This window comes from Calypte anna, chromosome 1, assembly GCF_003957555.1.
Source record: "Calypte anna isolate BGI_N300 chromosome 1, bCalAnn1_v1.p, whole genome shotgun sequence".
NCBI classification, from domain to species: Eukaryota; Metazoa; Chordata; class Aves; order Apodiformes; family Trochilidae; genus Calypte; species Calypte anna.
Genome location: NC_044244.1, coordinates 64,276,386 through 64,298,165, shown reverse-complemented (window position 1 = coordinate 64,298,165; position 21,780 = coordinate 64,276,386). Strand labels below are relative to the sequence as shown.

The window sequence follows — 21,780 nt, the reverse complement described above, 5'->3', positions numbered from 1 at the left end:
CGTTTTACCAGCCAGCAGGAAGTGGCCAGAGGAGCTGTTCCCTTTCTGGTCATTTCTAGAGCATGGCAGGAAATGGGGGGAATTGATCCTCGGCATTCTGCCCTCCAGAGTCCCAAAATCCCCCCTGCTCCAGTTCCTCCTGTTCAGACAGTGAAACACCTCAAACCCCAATCGTTCACCCCCTCAGTCCCTCTCCCATTTTTGTCAATTTTGGCTCCAAAATTCCAAACCCAGGGACCCGGTGCCCAAACACAAAGAGTGACCACGGGAAACTCCTGCTGGCCCCCACCCCCTCATGGGACCCTCCCCACAGCACCTCCAACCCGGGGGTCCTGGCCTTGCTTTTTATACCTCAAACTCCAAATGTCATCCCCTCGGTCACTCTCCAGTCCTGCCCCATTTTTGGCTCAAAAGTCACACCCCTAAAAGCAACAGCCAGACCTGACTGGGGCTGGGGGCATTGGCGAGGGCTGGGACCCCCATGTCCTGTATGAGACCCCCTGGGGCAGATCCCCCTCCCCTGCCCCTCCTCACCCCTGCAGCCTCCACCTCTCCCCAGACCCTCCCTGGGGCTCTCTGTGGGCACCCACATCACCACTGGCACCCAGACACCCATGGGGACACCCATGGGGACATCACCCATGTGATCTGCCAAGGAGGACCCACGCAGTCCCTGTTGTGACAGTCTGGGTGTGTCTGTGTGTGTGTGTGTCTGTATGTCTGTGTGTGTGTGTCTGTGTGTGTGTGTGTCTGTGAGTGTGTGTCTGTGTCTGTGTGTGTGTGTCTGTGTGTGTGTCTGTGTGTCTATGTGTGTGTGTCTGTGTGTGTGTCTGTGTGTGTGTCTGTGTGTCTGTGTGTCTGTGTGTCTGTGTGTGTCTGTGTGTCTGTGTCTGTGTCTCTGTGTGTCTGTGTCTGTGTGTGTGTGTCTGTGTGTGTGTCTGTATGTCTGTGTGTGTGTGTCTGTGAGTGTGTGTGTGTGTCTGTATGTCTGTGTGTGTGTGTCTGTGTGTGTGTCTGTGTGTGTGTGTGTCTGTGAGTGTGTGCATGTGTCTTGTGTGTGTCTGTGTCTGTGTGTCTGTGTGTCTGTGTCTGTCTGTGTGTCTGTGTCTGTGAGTGTGTGTGTGTCTGTGTGTGTCTGTGTCTGTGTGTGTCTGTGTGTCTGTGTGTGTCTGTGTGTCTGTGTCTGTGTGTGTCTGTGTGTGTGTGTGTCTGTGTGTGTCTGTGTCTGTGTGTGTCTGTGTGTCTGTGTCTGTGTCTGTGTGTCTGTGTCTGTGTGTCTGTGTCTGTCTGTGTGTCTGTGTCTGTGAGTGTGTGTGTGTCTGTGTGTGTCTGTGTCTGTGTGTGTCTGTGTGTCTGTGTGTGTCTGTGTGTCTGTGTCTGTGTGTGTCTGTGTGTCTGTGTCTGTGTCTGTGTGTCTGTGTCTGTGTGTCTGTGTCTCTGTGTGTGTCTGTGTGTGTCTGTGTGTCTGTGTCTGTGTCTCTGTGTGTCTGTGTCTGTGTGTGTGTGTCTGTGTGTGTCTGTGTCTGTGAGTGTGTGTGTGTGTCTGTGTGTGTCTGTGTCTGTGAGTGTGTGTGTGTATCTGTGTGTGTCTGTGTCTGTGAGTGTGTGTCTGTGTCTGTGTGTCTGTGTCTGTGTGTCTGTGTGTGTCTGTGTGTCTGTGTGTGTCTGTGTGTGTCTGTGTCTGTGTGTCTGTGTGTGTCTGTGTGTGTCTGTGTGTGTGTGTGTGTGTCTGTGTGTCTGTGTCCGTGTGTCCTCACTGTCTGTGTGTCCAGTCCCCCACAGGCTCCCCCCGGACTCCTCCAATTTTGTACAAAGAGCAAACAAATGTTGGTGGAGCTGAGGCTGGAGCAGGGGGGGTTGGGTGTGTGTGTGTGTAAAACACTTGTGCAAGATGGTTTCTTCCTCCAGGTGGACCCATTGCTGTAAACCCATCCCAGGTTGTAGGGGCTGCACCCCGGAGAAAGACATCCTGACACCACCACCCACCCCCCGTGTTTTGGGAGGGTTCTGCTGAGTCCACTGTGTTCCCACACAGCTCTCAGGGGTGACAGCTGTGGGGACAGCCCCGCTTTGTACCCCAGGACCTGTTTCTCTTTCACTTGCTGCTGCTGGAGGGGGAGGGCAAGGGGGTGTTGGCACAGCCAGAGCTTCTGGGGTGAAGAATCTGGTGCCCACGGCCTTACCCTGGTGTGCTGGGCAGCGCCAGGGACCAGCTGGCATTATTTATTTACCCAGCACAGGCAGCACCCTGCCCTGCTGTCATTTATTGTATTTGGTTTCCAGGGGGGAAAACAAGTGCTGGGCAGCAGGGACCCAGCTGGGTGGCTCCAGGGACCAGCCTGGGGACTTCAGCAATGAGCTTCGGGCTTTCAGAACCAGCCTGGGGGCTTTGGGGATGAGCCTTGGGGTCTCAAAGACCGATGAGGGGCTTCAGGACCAGCCCAGGACCCTAGGGGACAAGCCTGGGGGCTTTGGGGACAAACCCAGAAGCTTCAGGAACAGCCCAGGGACTCTGAGGACCAGCTTGGAGTCGTAGAGGACAAGCCCGGGGGGCTTTGGGAACAGTCACCAAACTCTTGTTGCAGCAGGAGGGGAGACCCCGGTGTCCCTGGTGTCCATCCAGGACATGCTCACCGGTGACCCCACCCGTGGGGTCCTTGTCACTCCCCGGGGGAGGTGCTGCCCTGAATCTGCATGTTCACTTCCCCACTTCACCCAAGCACCTCACAACTCTGAGCCTCACAACCGTGGAGCCATGAGGATGTCACCCGGTGTCCCCCAGCTGCTGGCCTCACTCCTTGTGCTGGCAGGTAGGCAGGAGAGGAAGAGGGGACAGGGCTGTCCCCACCCTTGGCACCCCCGTGTCCTGAGGGTCCCCGCATTTCTCAGGGCCCACCCTTGGGTCCCCGTTGCCAAAGAGGTGCTCGCCCTGGGGCGGGGGGGGGGGGGGGATGTCAACTTTTGGGGATGAAACCAGGATCTTCCTCAGCGAAGGAGCCATGAAAGGTGAGCAGAGAGGGTGAGGGGGGGACAGGGGGGGCACAGTGTGACATCAATCGGCTCCCTAGAGATTTGAGGTCCCCGGGGAGGTTGGGACCCGGGGGAGAGGGCGGCTGGGGTGGGGGACAAAACAGGGTCGGTAATTCCTTGTAAAAGGGACAATTAATTAGGAGTGGGGGGCGTCGATGTCCCCCTGGGTGTTTCTGCGAGGAGGAGGAAGGGCGGGGGGGAGGTCGTTTCCCATCCTGGGATGTGCACCGGGGTGACATCCAAACCCTGGGAGCACTCGGGAGGGGTTGGATGGGTGCGATGGGTGGGCAGGGGGCTGGGAGCTGCTCACCCCCTCCTGATTATTCCCACCCCCCGCCCCGAGAAGGGATGGAATGCGGTTTGGGTTGGTGGGAATCTTCCCCCTCCTCCCGTTACTGCGGGGGGGGCTGTGTGTGACGGGGGAGCTGGAACCCCCTCCCCCCAAGGGCTCAGTGTCGGTTCCCCTCCCTCGCCTTCCTTTTCGGAAACCAAAGCGGGGGCCAGAGAGGGGGGAGGGAGGAGAGGAGCTGAAAGCAGAGCTGCCCAGTGGGTCCTGCTGCCTGTCTGTCTGTCTGTCTGTCCATCTGTCTGTCTGTCTGTCTGTCTGTCTGCCTGTCCGTCTCTCTGTCTGTCTGCCTGTCTGTCTGTCTGTCTGTCCATCTGTCCATCTGTCTGCCTGTCTGTCTGCCTGTCTGTCTGCCTGTCTGTCCATCTGTCCGTCTGTCCATCTGTCTGTCTGCCTGCCTGCTTGTCTGTCTGTCCATCTGCCTGTCTGTCTGTCCATCTGTCTGTCTGTCTGTCTGCCTGTCTGTCCACCCCGGGAGGGGACAAGGGGGCACTTCAGCTTCTCAGATCCGCATTTCTCTCCCCCTGCGTGGACACAGCCAAGAGCATCTCCTTGTCACCCCAGGGTTTGGAGGAGTGGTGGGAGCTACACTTCAAAATCTCATCACTGAGCTGCCCTGGGGTCGGGGGGGTCCCTGCCCCATCTCTCCCCCCCCCCCCCCTCGGCTCCTCATGGGGACATTTCCCCATTTCCCAAAGCATTAACCTCAAACCTGCCCCCAGGCTGTGGGGTGACACTGTCAGCCCCCTCATGTCCCCGCCAGGGATGGTGTGAGGTGACACAATTCATCTCAGGGTGGGCAGGACTGAGATGCTCTGGGAGGGTCCCCACCCTGCAGTTTGTCCTTGTCCAAGCCAGGTTCTGCAGCTACCCAACCCCAGCGGGTGAATGTCCTCCTGGGGGACTCCGTGCTGCTGTCCCCAACTCTGCCCCCCAACACGACGGTGACAAAAATGGAGTGGAGCTTCTCAGCTGGCACCGGAGCCACCATCCTGGTGGCTGAGTCCATCTCTGGTGGCTTTATGCGTCCCAACCCCCAGGACAGGTTTGGGAAACGTCTGACAATGCCCAATGCTACGGCCCTGAGGATTGAGGCTCTGGAAGTGGGGGACAGGGGGGTCTATGAGGCTCGGATAAATCTGCCCCTGGCCCTGGTGGAGGAGCAGATCTTCAACCTCTTTGTCTACGGTGAGCAAGAGCAGCTCTGGGAGTGGGGTTAAAACCCTCTGGTGCCCTGGAAAGGGGAGAAGAAAAAACCCCTCGGCACGGGGAAGCTTCCATGGGGATTTTCTGGAGTTTCTGGTCAACACCCCTGCCCCACTAGGCCACTTGCTCCCTCCTGCACTTCCCCTTCCTGAACCTTCCTGGGGGAGGGGTTCCTCAGAAGGGTCCCAAAAGTGTCCTCAGGGTGTCCCAGGGTCTCACAGAGTATTCTTGGGGTGTTCCAGGGTATCTCAGGGTGTCCTCAAGATGTCCTCAAGCTGTCCTCAGGGTGTCCTGGGGTGTCTCAGTCATGCTGGGGACACCCTGGGTGTCCTAGGCTGTCTTTAGGGTGTCCCCAGGATGTTTGAGGGTGTCCCCAGGGTGTCCCCAGGGTGTCCCCAGGGTGTCCCCGTGCAACCTGGTTCCAGTGACAGGATTTGTACCTTGACCAGAGCCGGTGCCACCACCCGAGATCCAGCACCAAGTGTTCTCCCTCACCACTCATGGGTGCAACGTGACCCTGAGGTGCTGGGTGCCGGGTGGCCACGGTGCTGAGGCCATGTGGCACCCGGAAACCTTGGGGACACCATGGACACAACTCTGTGAGAACAGCCAGAGCCTCTGCCTGGCCGTGCCCCCCAGTGCCTTCAACTCCAGCTTCACCTGCTTGGCCCGAAACCCCGTCCAGGAGCGGAGGGTTTCCATCCATCTGGGCACCCTGTGTCTATCCCCGGGTACAAAAGCCCTTCCTGCCCCCACTGCCATCCCCCAGGGGCTTGGGGGGGCGATGGCAGCACCCACCTGGGCTTGTCCCCACAGAGATCTCTGGCTGGCGGAGGTGGCACCTGTGTTACCCGATGCTGCCCGTGGCTGCTGGAGCCTCGCTCGGCCTCTGCCTCTGGAGCAGGAAGAAGAGGAAAGCAGCGAGGGGAGGTGCACAGTGACCCCCTCCCCAGGACCAAAGAGACAGGAAAATGGTAGCCAGCTGCTCCTCCCCCATCCCAGCTCAGCCCCTGCTCCTCTCTCCGCAGGAACCCTCCCTGCCCACCCCCACCAGGAGGCTCTGTACAGACAGATCCAGAGGAGATCTCCCCAAGAGGTGGGGGAGACGAGGCTGAAGGGGGGGGGAGGGGGGGGAAGATGGAATCAGGGCTGGATTTGGCTCCCAAGCCATCCCTCAGGGATGCAGGGACCGGATTGGGTTCATCTCCCATTTTATCTCTGGTTTCTGCCCCAGCAGCACAACCTCCTCACCACCATCTACAGCCAGGTACAGAGAGGAGGAGGCAGCGGGGGGCTCGTCTAGAGACCCCCCCCATCCACTACGGCCGGGGAGCACCGGGGAGGGGGCTCCGACAGTGTCACCCCCAATCCGGAGGGACCCGGCTCGGTCCCGGCACTGATTGTCCCTGCTTTGACTCCGACCGGGACCGAGCAACAGGGCCGGGACCACCGAACCCCTCCCCCGGACCAGTGAACCTCCTCGGAACCACCGGGACAGCCCCGGGCAAGAGCCCCCCCCCAGCGCGGTGCCGCGGGTTGGTGTCCCCAAGGCGATGTCCCCTCCTGTCCTTCCCCCCCCTCTCAGCAGGACTCGGGGGTCGCAGGGGGCAGAGGGGACCCCCCCGTCCTTGGCTTACTGGGGACCCCAATAAAGAGAAGAGGGGTGAAGGCGAGTGGGGGGCACTTTGTGGGGGCACAGGGAGAGTTGGGGCGGCTGCAGCCGAGTGCGGGGGGTCCCGGGCTGCCCATCCCGCAGCTCTTGGGGTGCGGGGAGGGCTCTGCAGGATGGGAGCTCGGCATGGGACAGGGGGTGATACCCGGGGCTGGGACCCCCTCTCCAGGAGCTGCGGCACGAGCAGGGGGTCGGCAGCACCCACGGGGGACGAGGAACCCAGCACCCCAGGGTGGGGGGGAACACACAGCACCCACGGCTCTGTGTGACCCCCTCCCTGCAGCACCCCCCCGATGCCTCAGCCGGTCCCACAGGGCTCGATCCTGCACGGATGGATCCTCACCCCGCGACACAGCCCCGCACAGCTGCATCCCGGCACCGCTGCACAGCTGGATCCGGACACAGCTGGATCCGCATCCGCTCACACAACTGCACAGCTGGACCGGCAGAGACCAGGACCCCTGCACAGCTGGATTTATGCACCGCTGGATCTGAGCACAGCTGGAGATCCGGGGGCTGTGTGTACCAGGGCCCCCGCACAGCTCCATCCCCGCACAGCTGGATCCCCGCACAGCTGGATCCCCGCACGGCTCCATCCCCGCACGGCTCCATCCCCGCACGGCTGGATCCCCGCACAGCTGGATCCCCGCACGGCTCCATCCCCGCACGGCTGGATCCCCGCACGGCTCCATCCCCGCACGGCTCCATCCCCGCACAGCTGGATCCCCGCACGGCTGGATCCCCGCACAGCTCCATCCCCGCACGGCTCCATCCCCGCACAGCTGGATCCCCGCACAGCTCCATCCCCGCACAGCTCCATCCCCGCACGGCTCCATCCCCGCACGGCTGGATCCCCGCACAGCTCCATCCCCGCACAGCTCCATCCCCGCACGGCTGGATCCCCGCACAGCTCCATCCCCGCACAGCTCCATCCCCGCACAGCTCCATCCCCGCACGGCTCCATCCCCGCACAGCTCCATCCCCGCACAGCTCCATCCCCGCACAGCCCCCCCCGATTCCCCTCCCGCCGGATCCCCCGTTATTCCCTTTCGCTCTCCGATGCTTTTTGTCCCTCTCCTCCCTCCGTCCCAACCCCCCGTGGGCGGAGCCCCCGCGCCCCCGCCCCGCGCGCGCTCCCGCCACCGCCCGTGGCCGGAAGCGGAAGTAGTCGGGGCGCGTGCCCGGAAGGCCGTGGGCGGTGGCGGCGGTTCCGGTTCCGGCGGCCCGTGCGGGGGAGGAGGAGGAGGAGGAGGCGGCAGCGGCGGCAGCGAAGTGAGCGGCCCCCACCCCGCATCGGCACCGCGGCCCGGCCGCGCTCCGCCGCCCTCAGCCCGCTTCCGCTCCGGACCCGCACTCGGTCCCGGCCCGCACCGCCCCCGCAGGTGGGTCCCGGGCTTGGGCCGAACCGCCGCCACCTCCGAGCGAGCCCGAGGCGGGGCCGCCCCCCCGCATCTTGTCGTTCGCCGTGCGGATCGCGGGGGCCTTGGCGAGGAGGGGGCGGTGACCGGAACCGGGAGCCCCTGGGTGAGGCGAAGGCCGCGGCTCCCGGAGGGGCTTTGGCGGCGATGGTGGGGGGGGGGGGGCAGGAGGAGACCCGTTCCCTGGGAGCCACGGGGGGGGTAACGGGGAGCTCCCGATGAGCGGGGGCGGCAGCGGGGAGATCCGCCCGGTAACGGGTCGGCTGCGGGTTCGGTTCGGATGCAGTTGGTGAGCGGGCGGGGTGGGGGCGACCGTGGAGCCGAGGAGGGGGGGTTGGAGGCGGCGGGGCCCCGCCTGGGGCAGGGCGCGGCGGGCAGGCCGGGGCAGGCCGGCGGCGGGGCTGTAACGGGAGGAGGGAGGAAGGGAAGGGAAGGGGAGGGAAGGGGAGGCGAGGCCGGCAGCCCCGGGCCCGACCGCCGCCGCGGCGCCTCGGCTCCTCCCGGCCGCCATTTACATACTTTGAACTGTTCAAAGGAGGAAAAAAGCCCCGAGCGGCAGCGGGGCCCCCACGGGGAGAGGAGAGGAGGGAAGGGAGGGAGGGGGCACCTCGGAGCGGGACCGCAGGGGGGTCCCGGTGGGGACGGTGCCGGAGCTACCGCGGGGGCGATGGAGCCCCCGCCCCACATCTCCATCCAGCGCTCCCCATAGCCCGGGTTTACCTTTTTTTTGGGTTTTTTTTGGGGGGTGGGAACGATCCCCACCTCCCCCCCCCAAAAAAAAAGATTGGGATCAGATGTTCCTGCTCGGACCGGGATCAAGATTGGGATTGGGAGCTGGGATTTTCTCACAGGCACACACCCACCCTTCCCCCCCAACCCCCCCCACACATCTGGGCGAGCGCCGTGTGTGTTTTGGCAGCCGAGCCCGTCTGGTGAGAGGAGACAAACTGTGTTGGGCTTGTTTTGTCTGTCTGATGGCTCTGCCACAGCTTCCCCAGCAAAGCAGGGATTCAGTTCTGGATTATTTTTTGGGTTTTTTATTTTTGTTTTGGTTGGGTTTTGGTTTTTGGGGTTTTTTTTTTGTGCCGGGATGGAAAATCCAAAGGGAAGGAGCGAGGAGGGTCTGGGAGAGCCAGGGAATGCTGCTGGGGGCTGCTGCTCCCCAGTGAGTGGGGGTGACACCAATTTCCTTCTGTCCCCCAGTGAGCAGGAGGGAGAAGATGAAAGCAGGCTGCAGCATCGTGGATAAGGCTGAAGGAGGAGGAGGTAAGGAAGTGGAACTGTTCAGCTGCTGGGTTTTCCTTCTCTCCAGGATCCCTTTTCCCCAGGACCCTTTTTTGCCCCCCGGGATTTCTCAGGCAGGATTATTCACCCTCCTGTAGGTGGGCAAGAGCCAGGGTGGCTCTGGCAGCTCCTCCCCAGGCAAGTCTCAAAGAGCATGGGGTGGAATATGGAAATCAGTCTTCCCAGAGATGTTTAATTCATCAGGGGTTGGGATCTCCCAGGTGGATCACCTCCCTCCCAGCATGGTTTATGCCTGGGATTGTCTCTGGTGGGGGGGGGGGATGTTTGGTGTGGGATGTGAATCCACCCATGCTGCTGGAGCCTGGAATTGTGGCTGTGATGATTTGGGAGAGAAAAAAACAAAAAAAAACCCTCACTGGGAAACTCTCCTGAGAAATCCAAACTTGGCACTTGCTCCCAAACATCTGCTGAAGCTGGAGCAGTCTCTGGAATTGGGGGGAAGCAGGAGGGGCTGAGAGCTCCCACCCTCACCCCACCCCCATGCTCCAATCTGTTTTATCCTCCTCATTCCAGCCACCTGGAGCTTTCCTTCTTGCAATATCTGAAGGTTTGGGGCTCCTTTCACACTTCTTTCCCTTCCAGTTTTAACCCTTCTGAGGTATTCTCCTGGAGGGGGGGGAGGGTGGAACAGAAAATGGGGAATGGAGTAGAAAATCTGGGGGGTTTTTGCCCCCACGTGGAATATCTCATGGAATTGCAGCCCCCAGCAGAGCTTGGCAGTTGGTACCTGTCACTATGTCACCTGCCCTGTCACTATGAGGTTTTTTGGTGTTTTTTTTTCATGTTTTTGGGGTTTTTTGTCTCTTCCCAAGGTTACCACTTCCCAGAGTGGGCTTACAAGACCGAGTCCAGCCCTGGCTCCAGACAAATCCAGTTGTGGCATTTCATCCTGGAGCTGCTGCAGAAGGAAGAGTTCCGCCACGTCATCGCCTGGCAGCAGGGAGAGTATGGGGAGTTTGTCATCAAGGACCCTGACGAGGTGGCCAGGCTGTGGGGACGCAGGAAATGCAAACCCCAGATGAACTATGACAAGCTGAGCAGGGCCCTCAGGTGAGCAGAGCTTCCTCCCACAGAAATATGGAAATATTCTGCTTGGAAAAGACCTTTTGGATCATCAAACCCTGCCCAGTCCCCACCACCCCATGTCCCTCATCCCCACATCCCCAGGGCTCTGAAACCCCTCCAGGGATGATGGGGACTCCAGCCCTGCCCTGGGCAGCCTGGGCCAGGCCCTGACAACCCTTTCCAGGCAGAAATTCTTCCCCAGCTCCAACCTAAACCTCCCCTGGCACAACTTGAGTTGTGCCAAAAGCTCCTCTTGTCCCATCCCTTGTTCCTTGGGAGCAGAGCCCGACCCCCCCTGGCTCCAACCTCCTCTCAGGGGGTTGCAGAGAGCCACAAGGTCTTCCCTCAGCCTCCTCTGCTCCAGGATCAGCACCCCCAGGGCCCTCAGTTGCTCCTCACAACTTCTCCAGACCCTTCCCCATGTTCTTCAGACCCTTCCCTGTGTTCTCCAGCCTCCTCCTTGCTTCCCAGACCCTTCCCCATGTTCTCCAGACCCTTTCCCACCTCCATTCCCTTCTCTGGACACATCCAGCCCCTCAATGTCCTTCTGGTCACGAGAGACCCCAAAACTGAGCCCAGGATTGGAGGTGCAGCCCCAGCAGTGCTGAGCACAGGGAACCATCCCTTCCCTCAGCTGCTCCTCACAACTTCTCCAGCCCCTTCCCCAGCTCCATTTCCCTTCTCAGGACACACTTCACCCCCTCCATGGCCTCTTTGTGAGAGGACCAGAACTGAGCATCTCTCAAATGGGGTTTGGGGATGGGGTTTGGGTTGGAAGGAACCCCAGAGATCATCCCATTCCCACCCCTCACCATGGGCAGGGACCCTTCCCCATGTTCTCCAGACCCTTTCCCAGCTCTGTGGCTCCTCCATCTGTGCCTCATTTGGTCTCAGGTTGCAGGTCCCCTGTCCCTGTCCCCAGATGTGCTTTTCTGGGAGGTTTATCTCAGATTTTGAGTGGGATTGCTCAGGTTGGTCTGACCATCCCCAGGTGTCCCCCATTCACCTGCAGCACATCCCATATCCCTCTGGAAATTCTCCCTCTCTCTCCAGTCCCAGCAGAGCTGTGGGAGGAACCTGGAGTTGCTCCTTGGTTATCATTCCATCGTGGCAGCCTGTGGAGAGAAACCAACTCCCTTTTCCAATAAGGATTTGTTCTTGCCCAAGGCACAGGCTCAGTGACAGCCCCAAGGTGTTTCCCAAGCCCTAATAACACCACTTTGGGTGTCCCTGAGGCCACCACTGTCCCCTTGTGTGAGGAGGAACTCAGCAATCCTCACTTTGCCTCTCACACCTCCCAAGTACAACTTTGCCTCTCATTAAAAAAAAAAAAAATAATCTTTTTTAGTTTATCCCCATATTTGTGGAAGTCACAGTGAGAGATGAACACAACCCTCTGACATGTGTCACCATTTTTGTCCCCTTGTGTGAAGCAGGGACTGAGTGATCCTCACTTTGCCCCTCACAATGCCAAAGCCCCCAGTGCAGCTTTTTCCTCTTTCATTTACACCCTTCCATTGGGGGTTTTTTTAGGATCACCACTTGGAAGTCGCAGTGGGAAAGGAGCAGGATCCCTGCTGTAGATCAGGATTTGGAGCCTGTCACCTGCAGGAGTGGCAGGGTGCTGGCATTGTCACCCCGTAACGTGGACTTCGTTGCCTTGTGCCCTCTGATACCTTCTGGGTGGAGCTGCCCAAGACAAACAAGGCAGCAAACACGGGAGTCTCAGGGCTGGAACAGGAAGGAAACAATAAATTGGGTGTCATTTGTGCATGGGAGTGGAAAACAGTCCCCACTTGCCCCCCCCCAACTGTGTCATGGCATCTGGAGGCCCCGTGGGACAGCACTTGGGGACACCAGAGGCTTGGGGCTGGTGGCTCCTTCCTGGAGCAGGAGGCACCACGTGCTCACCCCCCCTCAGTGATCCACCTGGAACACCTTTGTTTGTCCACCTGGATTGGGAGCTGGGTACAAACAGTGGTGGTGCAAGCAGGGAGGAGGAGATTACACCCACGGCCAAGCTCTCCTCCTTCCTTTGGGGGAGCTGAGAGGTGGCTGTGGCCACCAGGACCAGCTCCCAGTTCCTGCCCAGGGAGGGTTCAGAATCCAGAGGGGCAGAGACAAGGTCTGTGCAGAAACCAGCTCTCCCCATTTCCAGCCCAGTGTGGCTGCTAAAACACCCCTGGCCACCAAGATTGCAAAACTAAAACTGCCAAATCTGGATAATCTGAAGTCCCTTCTGCTCCACTCCTGCCCCAGTTCCTTCACCTCCCTCAGGCTCTGGCCCTTGGCACCTGGATTTCCCCCTCTTCTTCTGGTTCCTGGGACATTCCCCAGACACCTGCAGAGCCCCCAAAAGCCACCGTGGGTGTTTCTCCCACTGGGGGGTACCCACAGGAATGAGAACGTGGTGGTATTTGCCAGTTGGGTGCTCTGGGAGCTCTTCTCCAACTGTGAGGATTCTGTGTGGTGCTGTGGATCCAGCACCATGCAGGGGGCTTGTGGGACACCCCCCAGCCCATGGGACTGGTCCCAGTTTGGACAGGGGTGACAATGTGGAGAGGATTCAGGTCCCCTCAGGATCTCACCTTTTTCCACGTATCTAAGGAGGAGAACACCCCAGAAACTGGTTTGAGACCTCCTGCTGGAGGACATCTTGTAAAAGGAGCAGGTGTCATTTGGAAGCATCTCTACTGATGAATGTTTTCCTGAATTCACTTAATTAACTTTCTGGGCAACTTTGTTTTGGTTGGGACATCAGAGGTGGGTGTTGGTGGCACTTAAAAGCAGTGAGAACTCTTAGTGAGCTTCTGAACTTCCCTTCACAGATACTATTACAACAAGAGGATTCTCCACAAGACAAAAGGCAAAAGGTTCACCTACAAATTCAACTTCAACAAACTGGTGATGCCCAACTACCCCTTCATCAACATCCGACCCAACGGTGAGCCAGGGTCTCCTGCTTTTTCCTGGGGGGGGCTCAGGCACCTCAAACAATCAGAGCCACTGCAATGGGAAGGTCTGGGTGCTGATAAAGCCTTATCTGGAGCTCTCCTTCCTCTGGGGTTGACTTTGTGGGCATTTTTATTTCCTCTTAGAACTTGGTGGGTGCCGTGAGTTTGCTTTGCATTGCTGGGAGGAAGAGAGGGAGGGAGGGAGGGAAGGAGTGTCCTGGGGAAAAGAAGATTTTTGTCCTGTGACAAGGACCTGGCCTCACTCACAGGCTCATCACATCCCTTATGGTGCCACAGAACTGAGAACCTTCTTGACAAGGAGCTCCAAGGTGCCCAGGTGTGCACGTCAGCACCAAAAGAAAGCTTGCACTTAACAGTGCTTTGCTCCTCTCCCCACTTCTGCAAATGCCTCGTTTGCTTCAGCTCCTTTTACACCAAAAGGAACTTTTTTTTTTTTTTTTAACAATTACCATCCAGAGTTCGGAGCAGTTTCCAGAGAAGAGCAGGATCTTGCCTGAGTTTGACTAAAATCCCAGGGATTTCTTGGTGCTCTGATATCCAAGAGCATGCAAAAAAGGTTGGGAAGAGAGTGTGATTATTCTCCACTCATCCCAAAAAGACTTTCTGAGCCTCTTGAGAGGAACAGCAGCAGGAATTTTCTCCAGGTGTTGTCCCAGAGCCAGCAGCACTTTGGGGATTCTCTAGAGAGAGGGTCCTTTGGGGGTGGGATGCAGCCCCCCCACCCCTCAGCTTGGTTTCCACAGCTGGGATCATCACCTGTACAACTGCCCAGGAACCACACAGCCAGGGGTGTTGGAATCATGGAATCACTAAGGTCAGAATACACCTCTAAGATCATCAAGTTTAACCAAACCATGTCCCCAAGTGCCACCTCCACACGTTTTTTGAAGACCTCCAGGGATGATGGGGACTCCAGCCCTGCCCTGGGCAGCCTGGGCCAGGCCCTGACAACCCTTTCCAGGGAGAAATTCTTCCCCAGCTCCAACCTAAACCTCCCCTGGCACAGCTTGAGTTGTGCCAAAAGTTCCTCTTGTCCCATCCCTTGTTCCTTGGGAGCAGAGCCCGACCCCCCCTGGCTCCAACCTCCTCTCAGGGGGTTGCAGAGAGCCACAAGGTCTCCCCTCAGCCTCCTCTGCTCCAGGATCAGCACCCCCAGGGCCCTCAGCTGCTCCTCACACCTTCTCCAGACCCTTCCCCATGTTCTTCAGACCCTTCCCTGTGTTCTCCAGCCTCCTCCTTGCTTCCCAGACCCTTCTCCATGTTCTCCAGACCCTTTCCCACCTCCATTCCCTTCTCTGGACACATCCAGCCCCTCAATGTCCTTCTGGTCACGAGAGACCCCAAAACTGAGCCCAGGATTGGAGGTGCAGCCCCAGCAGTGCTGAGCACAGGGAACCATCCCTTCCCTCAGCTGCTCCTCACAACTTCTCCAGACCTTTCCCCAGCTCCCTTCCCTACTCTGGCCATGGTTCATTCCCTCAGTGTCCTCAGTATTCCTGAAGGCTTCACCTGTGTGGGCCAGAGGAGAGCGGGAAGAAGGAAATAACTTCCCCAGGAGCCCTGAGCCAAACCATGGGGGTGGAAGATGCCGTACGAAGCTGCTCTGCAGATCTATAATTACTTGCAGCGACGAGTCTGGGCAGTTCCAGCTCAATATTGCTCAGTGCTTGTTCCTTTTCCCTGTTTGCAGCCACTCCCTCCTATCTCTGGGGCACGCATTTGAAAAAAAAAAAAAAAAAAAAAAAAAAAGAAGTTTGGAGAACTGGAATGCACTCATTTAATTACAACCTGTTTTGCTTTCCTTCTGGCTGGGCTGGGGGTTGGGAGACCCAAACCTGTTTGGGGCACTGGAATCTGCTTTCTTCTCTCGCCTCTCCTGAGATTTTTTGAGGGGTTTGGTTTTTGGGTTGGGTTTTTTTTTGTGTGTTTGGTTTGGTTTTGCTTTTTTTGAAGAGGAGAATCGAGGGGAGGTGAGAAAGGAGGGGGAAGAATTTGCCATGGTACTCATGTTGTGGCACGAGCTGGGTTGGCGGCTCCGTAGGCACGGCGCCTGCGGAGAGGAGACGTTCTTTCCAAAAAAAGCACAAATCCATGACTTCTGGGCAGCCCTGCAGCTGGGAGTTAAACCTTTTCTGATTACACCAGAGCCAGGAGGTCCATGAAACCTTACGGTGAGGTTTTGAGGCTCCTTCAGAGGAAGGGAGCAGACAGAAAAGGCACCTCCCAGCTAAGCGTCCACTGCTGAATCGTGGAGATTCAACCCCAAAAAAGCAGCTTTTTCCTTCTTATTTCTTCTCTGTCCCTAAACCTTTTCTGATTACACCAGAGCCAGGAGGCCCAAGAAACCTCACGGTGAGGTTTTGAGGTCTGCTGCCTTCTTTGCGGAACTCAAGCCCCCTTCAGAGGAAGGGAGCAGACAGAAAGGGCACCTCCCAGCTAAGCATCCATTGCCGAATCGTGGGGATTCAACCCCAAGAAAGCAGCTTTTTTCTTGTGATTTCTTCTCTGTCCCAAACTCTTTCTCTTTTTCCCTCCCCTGTCCCAGGTGTCGTGCCACAGAGCGCTCCTCCCGTCCCCACAGCCTCATCCCGCTTCCACTTCCCCCCCTTGGACAGCCACTCTCCCACTGAAGATGTCCAACCCGGCCGCTTTTCCAGCGGTTCTTTGGTCCCGTCCAACCCAGAAGCTTTGGGAGAGGGAGGCGAGAGGAAGCCGGACATGCCGGAGCTGGAAGATGCCTCCTCGGATTGGCGCCGGGGCGTGGATCTCATGGCTTCCCGCACCTCCGTGGGCAGCGCCGGGAACGTCAACCACCAGAAACGCAAACCCGAGATCGTTCTCCCTCTTTTCAGCAGGCCTGGGATGTACCCGGATCATCCCCACAGCCCCTTTGCCGTGTCACCTCTGCCGGGACGTGGCGGGGTCTTAAACGTCCCCATCTCTCCCGCTTTGTCCCTCACCCCAACCCTTTTCTCCTACAGCCCCTCCCCGGGTCTCAGCCCCTTCACGGGGAGCAGCTGCTTCTCTTTTAACCCCGAGGAAATGAAACACTACCTGCACTCCCAAGCTTGCTCTGTCTTCAACTACCACCTCAGCCCCCGGACTTTCCCCCGCTACCCGCTGATGGTGCCACCTCTCCAGTGCCAAATGCCCCTGGAGGAGCAGCCCCAGTTCCCCATCAAGCTCCAACCTCCCCCCGCGGGGCGGAAAAACAGGGAGAGACTGGAAAGCTCCGAGGAGCACCCCCCGGCCACGCAGCTGGCTGCTCCTCCACCCCCCAGGGTCAAAATGGAGCCTCCAGGCGACAAGGAAACCGAATCCCAGGAGCCGGCGGCGAAAGGGAAAGAGAAAACCGAGCGGGAGGAAGAGGAGAAAGGCCCCGTGTTTGCCAAACCAGCGGCGCCTTCGTGGCACCCGGCCCCCAACCAGCCTGAAGAAGCCCCCGAGCAAGGGGAGGGCAGCGGGGAGAAGCCCCCCCGGGATGCAGCCAGTGAGCTGGGGGCTCAGGAGAAGAGGGAAGATGCCTTGATGCCCCCCAAGCTGCGTCTGAAACGCCGCTGGAACGGGGACCGGCAAGCTGAGGTCCCTGAGGAGCCCCCCAGCCACGGCCGAGCCCACTGGAACGGGGCACTGGGGACCCCCCACCTCCCCCTGCCTTCCCCGGCCACTGCTGCCTCCGACACTTAAACCTCGTGGGGGGGCAACCTGGGGGAGAGGGGGGGGGAGAGAATCTGTCTGCGCCGACACCATCTGTGTATTTATGTAGCAAGGTCGCAGAGTTTGGGAAGGGACTGGGGGGGGGAAGGGGTTGGGTGGTAACTTTTAGCAGTTTAGGGGGTGTGGGGGGGTTGTGTTCTTCGTTTTCCTTGTTGAGTTGCAGGTGAGATGCAGTTGTCATACACCCCCCCACCCCCAGGAGGGGAAGCTGGGTGTCCCCAAGCTTCACAAAACTCCAGTGTGGGGGGGGTAGAGCTATTTTCTCTAGGCATTTGTATTTATAGCAGCAGGAATCTCCAAATTTCATCTAATTCCTTTTTTTTTTTTTGGTTTCTACTCAGAGCCTGGTGCACAGGGGGGGCTGGGGGTGGGGGGAGAATTCCCTACCCTCAGCCTCAGATGTGGGGTTTTCTTTTGGGGGGGGATGAGGCGAGGGAATGTTGCACTGTCCGTGGAGTGGGGAAAGTCACGGAAAGTCCCACTCGGGAATGTCACCAGCAAGGTGGGGGGACAGGAGGGGGAGATGTTAATTGTCCCTTCCCACCTTTCTGAAGCAAAGCCATGAGCAGAACCTTAAAGGAATCTTTTCAGGGAAGGGAGTGGGAGAAAAACAAAATAACCTGATGCCTTTAATAGATGCATTCAAATGTATTTTGGGGGTATTTTTTTTTTTTCCCCCCCAAAACTTGTCCGGGTGGAGTCGGGGGCAGTTGGGAGCTCACCAGGGAGTGAGTTCATGGAGGAGGAATGACAGGAGCTTTGTTTGATCCCATCCCTTTTGTTCGGTTCCCCTATCACTTTGACTCATGCCTTAACTACGTGTACACTTTATTCCAGCCCAGGTTTGGCTTTTTTCCGGAAGATTTTGGCTTTGGCTTTTATCCAGAGGATTTTGGCACTTTTTTTGGCTTATATCCAGAGGATTTTGGCTTTTTTGGCTTTTTTTTTCGAGAGGATTTCAGCTTTACCTGGATGCTGGAGAGCAGGAGCTGGGCTCCATCTCTGCTGGCGTGTAAATCTCACTGTATTTTTGCTCCAAATTTGCTTTATTCCCTCTGTAGCTGTTTCTCCAGCTCTGGCTTTCACCAAGGAACGTGCTCGGGTTTGGGGGTGATTCCCTTTGGGTTTCTTAAAAAACAGCTTGGAAACACTCCCCCTCCACCTCGATGGAGCTGGAGCTGGATTTTTTGGGAGGTCGTAGGCGAGAGACTTGTGCAGGCAGAGCCCTCCAGCTGGGGCGAGGAGGAGGAGGAGGAAGGAATGGGAGGATTTGGAAACGTTTTTCTTAGGCAGGGAAACGGGGGCTGGATGAGCCACAGGACCAGGATGATGAGCCAGAGGGCCGGAGTGTGGTCTTGGGGTGGCTCCAGGATCTGGGAAGCTTGGCCAACCTCCCCCTTCCCTCCCCCCCAGCACCTGGATGGAGGTAAAAAGGGGGAATGAGCCCCACAGATCCATCTTCCCTCCCCCCCCAGCACCTGGATTTAACTCCATGGATGGAGAAAAGAGGGGGAATGAGCCCCCCCAGATCCCCACCCCTCAGCCCCTGCTCATGGATTTAACTCCATGGATGGAGGAAAACAAGGGGAAAGGAGTCCCCTGGATCCACCCCCCATTTGAGGAGTGAACTCAGGAATTAGAAACACGAGGCCTTGCCCATCAGTGATGCATATCAGCACCCCCAAAATGCTGGGGGGCTGGGGGAAGAGAGGGGAGGGGGGGGGGAGGAGGAGGAGAGGGGGGTTGAGCTGAGCTGCCCTTCTCACCCTTCATTGATGGAAAAAAAAACCACAAACACCCAAAAACAAAACAAAAAAAAAGCAAAATGGAAAATTTTTAATCTGTTGTTTGGCTTTAAAAGTTTGTAATTGGGCTTTTTTTTCAAAAAGGAGGGGGAGGGAGGGAGGGAAAAGGGGGGGGAGGGACCGGGGGGGGGCCGTGAGGGATTTTGTCTTCATAGCCATTGCACTGCACCCCAGGAGCTCTGCGTTCAGGGATAACAGACTCAGGACCAGTGAGTGGCTGCAGGTGATGGGCTCCACCACAGATGGTGGGGAGGGGGTGGCCAAGCCCCCCTCTTGTCCCCACTGCCATCCCCAGCGTCCCCACCTGCTCAGGGGGTCACCTCGGTGCAAGACCAGGGGGGGGGATTACTCCTCACCCTCCCACCACCACCAGACTCGTGGTAGCCTGGAAGGAGGGTGCTTATAAATGCATTTTAAATGATTTAAAAAAAAGAAAAAAATCGTTTAAAAAACAACAAAAAAAAAAGCATTCTATATATATATTCCGATGTGCCAAAATATTTAAACTTGTAAAGTTTAAATGGTTGAAATCTCAACGTCCACCTGTATTAATTAATCAAGAGCATGTTAATGTTTAAACCATTTTTATTTTTTATTTTCTTGCTTTGTTTAGTCATAGAGGATCTTTTAGGAAAAGAGACTTTAAACGGACACCGAGCAGTGAGGGAGGATTTTGGGGGGACAAAAAAAACCCCAACTGGACCCGGATGGGGCAGGGAGGATGAGCCAGACCAGGAGGAGGAGGAGGAGGAGGAAGAAGAAGGAGGAGAAGCATTAACCTCGTCTGTCACCTGCAGGAGCATCCAGCCCTCGCTCGGTTGTCCCTTTGTTTTTTTATTTATTCCATAATTATGTATTTTTGTTTTGAGAAATAACTTGTTGGGGTTGTTTTTTTGTTGGGGTTTTTTTCTGGATCCTGGTGGGGTTTAACCAAAAAAAAAAAAAAAAAAAAAAAAAAAATTCCTTCTTTTGGTTTGAAATAATCATAATCAGATTGTTAAAAAATTAATTTTTTTAATGTTTTATTGGTTTTTTTTTAGAGTGCTTTTAAGGAGAAAATATTTACTGCTAGAAAATCGGGGGGGGGAGGGAGGGTTGTTGTGGTTTTGTTTTGTTTTTTTAATCACTTTTGACTATTTCAGCAGGGATTAGTGGGGGTGCACACACCTGGGCAGTGGCTCCATCATCCCTCTGTCCACCCAAGGGAGAGCAGGATGGGAAGTGTGCAGATTTGTACATAAACGTGTAAATTAGTCTCCAAATAACTCCATTGTGCAGTGCCTTTAGACGTTCCACTTTCTATAAAGTCTTGAAAACAACAAAAAAAAGCAAAAAAAAAAAAGCAAAAGAAAAAAAAGGTTGCATATATATATTATATATATATGATGTAATGTTAGAGAAATATATGTATAATATACATATTTTTTTCCAGGGGTATCTGATAGCTCTGTATTTTGTTATCAAAGTTGAAAGAAAAACACACACACACGAACACACAAGAAAAAAGTATTTTACCTCAAATTAAAAAGTTAAATAAACCTTTGAAATTTCTGCTGGTAGCTCTGCTTTTGGTGGGTTTTGGTTTTGGTTTTTTTTTCTGGGATTGGGGCAGGATTTTTGGAGAGGAACTGGGAAAATTCAGCACTGACATCACCCCCCAATTAATAAATCTATTTAATTAATCCCCCCATTAATTCCAAGCTCCTGCCAGCCAGCTGATCCTCCCAGTGGCTTTCATTTGATTTCTCAGTCAGGGCTTTATTAATTAACTGGGAATTGAAGAGTGGCTTTTATTTGATTTATCAGTGCAGGCTGTATGAAGTAGGTGGGAATTCGAAGGGTTTGGGCAGGGGTGGGGGGATTGAAGTCATTTTGGGGGCAAAACAGGTTCTTTTGGATGCTTGCAAAAATATACAAAATATAAAATAATATATATAAGACATAGAAATATATAAAGTGTATATATATAGTATGGAGTAAAGTACAATATAAAATATAAAAATAAAAGCCCTCGTGCCCTTTCTCCTCTTGCTGCTGGGGGGGCTTTTGGGGGGCAGCCTGGGATTTGGGACCTCCCATCCTCATTCCAACCTCCTCAGCCCTTCCTGCTGCCCTGGGCCCCCCTGGGAAAACAGCCCAGGATGGGGGGAGAAATGGGAGAGATCCTTTTGGGGCTTTGCAAAGTTGGGGTTTGGGTTGGGGTTTTTTTGTTTGGTTGGTTGGTTGGTTGGTTTGTTTTTTGTTTTTTTTTTTGGGGGGGTGGGGCACACACAAGACACACTGGGGTGCAGCTGGGTGGTTGGGAGCTGAGCCCCAAAGGGACTCCCAACCCCAGGATGGATAAACCCAACCCCAGGATGGACAAACCCAACCCCAAGATGGACAAACCCAACCCAAGATGGATGAACCCAACCCAAGATGGACAAACCCAACCCCAGGATGGACAAACCCAACCCCAGGATGGACAAACCCAACCCAAGATGGATGAACCCAACCCCAAGATGGACAAACCCAACCCAAGATGGATGAACCCAACCCCAAGATGGACAAACCCAACCCCAGGATGGACAAACCCAACCCCAGGATGGACAAACCCAACCCAAGATGGATGAACCCAACCCCAAGATGGACAAACCCAACCCAAGATGGACAAACCCAACCCCAGGATGGACAAACCCAACCCAAGATGGACAAACCCAACCCAAGATGGATGAACCCAACCCCAAGATGGACAAACCCAACCCCAGGATGGACAAACCCAACCCAAGATGGACAAACCCAACCCCAGGATGGACAAACCCAACCCAAGATGGATGAACCCAACCCCAAGATGGACAAACCCAACCCCAGGATGGACAAACCCAACCCAAGATGGATGAACCCAACCCCAGGATGGACAAACCCAACCCAAGATGGATGAACCCAACCCCAAGATGGACAAACCCAACCCCAGATGGACAAACCCAACCCAAGATAGATGAACCCAACCCCAAGATGGACAAACCCAACCTCAGGATGGACAAACCCAACACAAGATGGTGGCTGAAGGGGGCTGGGACCCCCGAGGGGGAAGGACCCAGAGCTGCCCCCACCCTCCCCTCTTCAGAGGCCTTGTCCCCTCCTTCCCCCTGTTCCTGGGGGGTTCCTGCTGAAGTCCGGGGGTCCCTGAGGAGCCTCCCCACCCCCTCGCTGCTGGTCCCACACCTCCCCCCAACCTCCCTGGGCCACCTCCTGCCCCTTC

General features: G+C 56.4%; 2 protein-coding genes across 4 annotated transcripts; both read left to right on the top strand.

The window, feature by feature from the left end:
* Nucleotides 1-2,715: 2,715 nt before the first annotated feature.
* CD48 (CD48 molecule) lies at nucleotides 2,716-6,205 on the top strand. Of its 2 annotated transcripts, none has more exons than XM_030463414.1 (7): nucleotides 2,716-2,810; nucleotides 4,235-4,564; nucleotides 5,032-5,313; nucleotides 5,399-5,512; nucleotides 5,611-5,678; nucleotides 5,820-5,849; nucleotides 6,018-6,205. In XM_030463414.1, exons 1-7 carry the CDS (start codon nucleotides 2,756-2,758, stop codon nucleotides 6,054-6,056), a joined length of 918 nt encoding a protein of 305 aa, XP_030319274.1. In that variant the 5' UTR covers nucleotides 2,716-2,755; the 3' UTR covers nucleotides 6,057-6,205. The 2 variants fall into 2 exon arrangements, with proteins under 2 accessions (XP_030319274.1, XP_030319269.1); XM_030463409.1 differs by having other exon boundaries at nucleotides 5,817-5,849.
* A 1,310-nt stretch (nucleotides 6,206-7,515) lies between these two features.
* On the top strand, nucleotides 7,516-19,421 carry ETV3 (ETS variant transcription factor 3). 2 transcript variants are annotated; one of them, XM_030449224.1, is made up of 5 exons: nucleotides 7,516-7,636; nucleotides 8,876-8,938; nucleotides 9,790-10,027; nucleotides 12,871-12,986; nucleotides 19,153-19,421. In XM_030449224.1, the coding sequence occupies exons 2-5, from the start codon at nucleotides 8,893-8,895 to the stop codon at nucleotides 19,386-19,388; spliced, it is 636 nt and encodes a 211-aa protein (XP_030305084.1). In that variant the 5' UTR covers nucleotides 7,516-7,636; nucleotides 8,876-8,892; the 3' UTR covers nucleotides 19,389-19,421. The 2 variants fall into 2 exon arrangements, with proteins under 2 accessions (XP_030305084.1, XP_030304316.1); XM_030448456.1 differs by lacking the exon at nucleotides 19,153-19,421 and adding an exon at nucleotides 15,563-16,797 and having other exon boundaries at nucleotides 7,518-7,636.
* The last annotated feature ends 2,359 nt before the right edge of the window (nucleotides 19,422-21,780 follow it).

Bases quoted from the DNA above. Each gene is read 5' to 3' on its own strand.
- CD48 (XM_030463409.1), top strand. From the start codon at position 2,756: ATGAGGATGTCACCCGGTGTCCCCCAGCTGCTGGCCTCACTCCTTGTG. The intron at 5,314-5,398 runs GTACAAAAGCCC...TTGTCCCCACAG, and splicing joins CACCCTGTGTCTATCCCCGG to AGATCTCTGGCTGGCGGAGG. The intron at 5,679-5,816 runs GTGGGGGAGACG...TTTCTGCCCCAG, and splicing joins AGAGGAGATCTCCCCAAGAG to CAGCACAACCTCCTCACCAC.
- ETV3 (XM_030448456.1), top strand. From the start codon at position 8,893: ATGAAAGCAGGCTGCAGCATCGTGGATAAGGCTGAAGGAGGAGGAG. The intron at 8,939-9,789 runs GTAAGGAAGTGG...TCTCTTCCCAAG, and splicing joins TAAGGCTGAAGGAGGAGGAG to GTTACCACTTCCCAGAGTGG. The intron at 10,028-12,870 runs GTGAGCAGAGCT...TTCCCTTCACAG, and splicing joins AAGCTGAGCAGGGCCCTCAG to ATACTATTACAACAAGAGGA.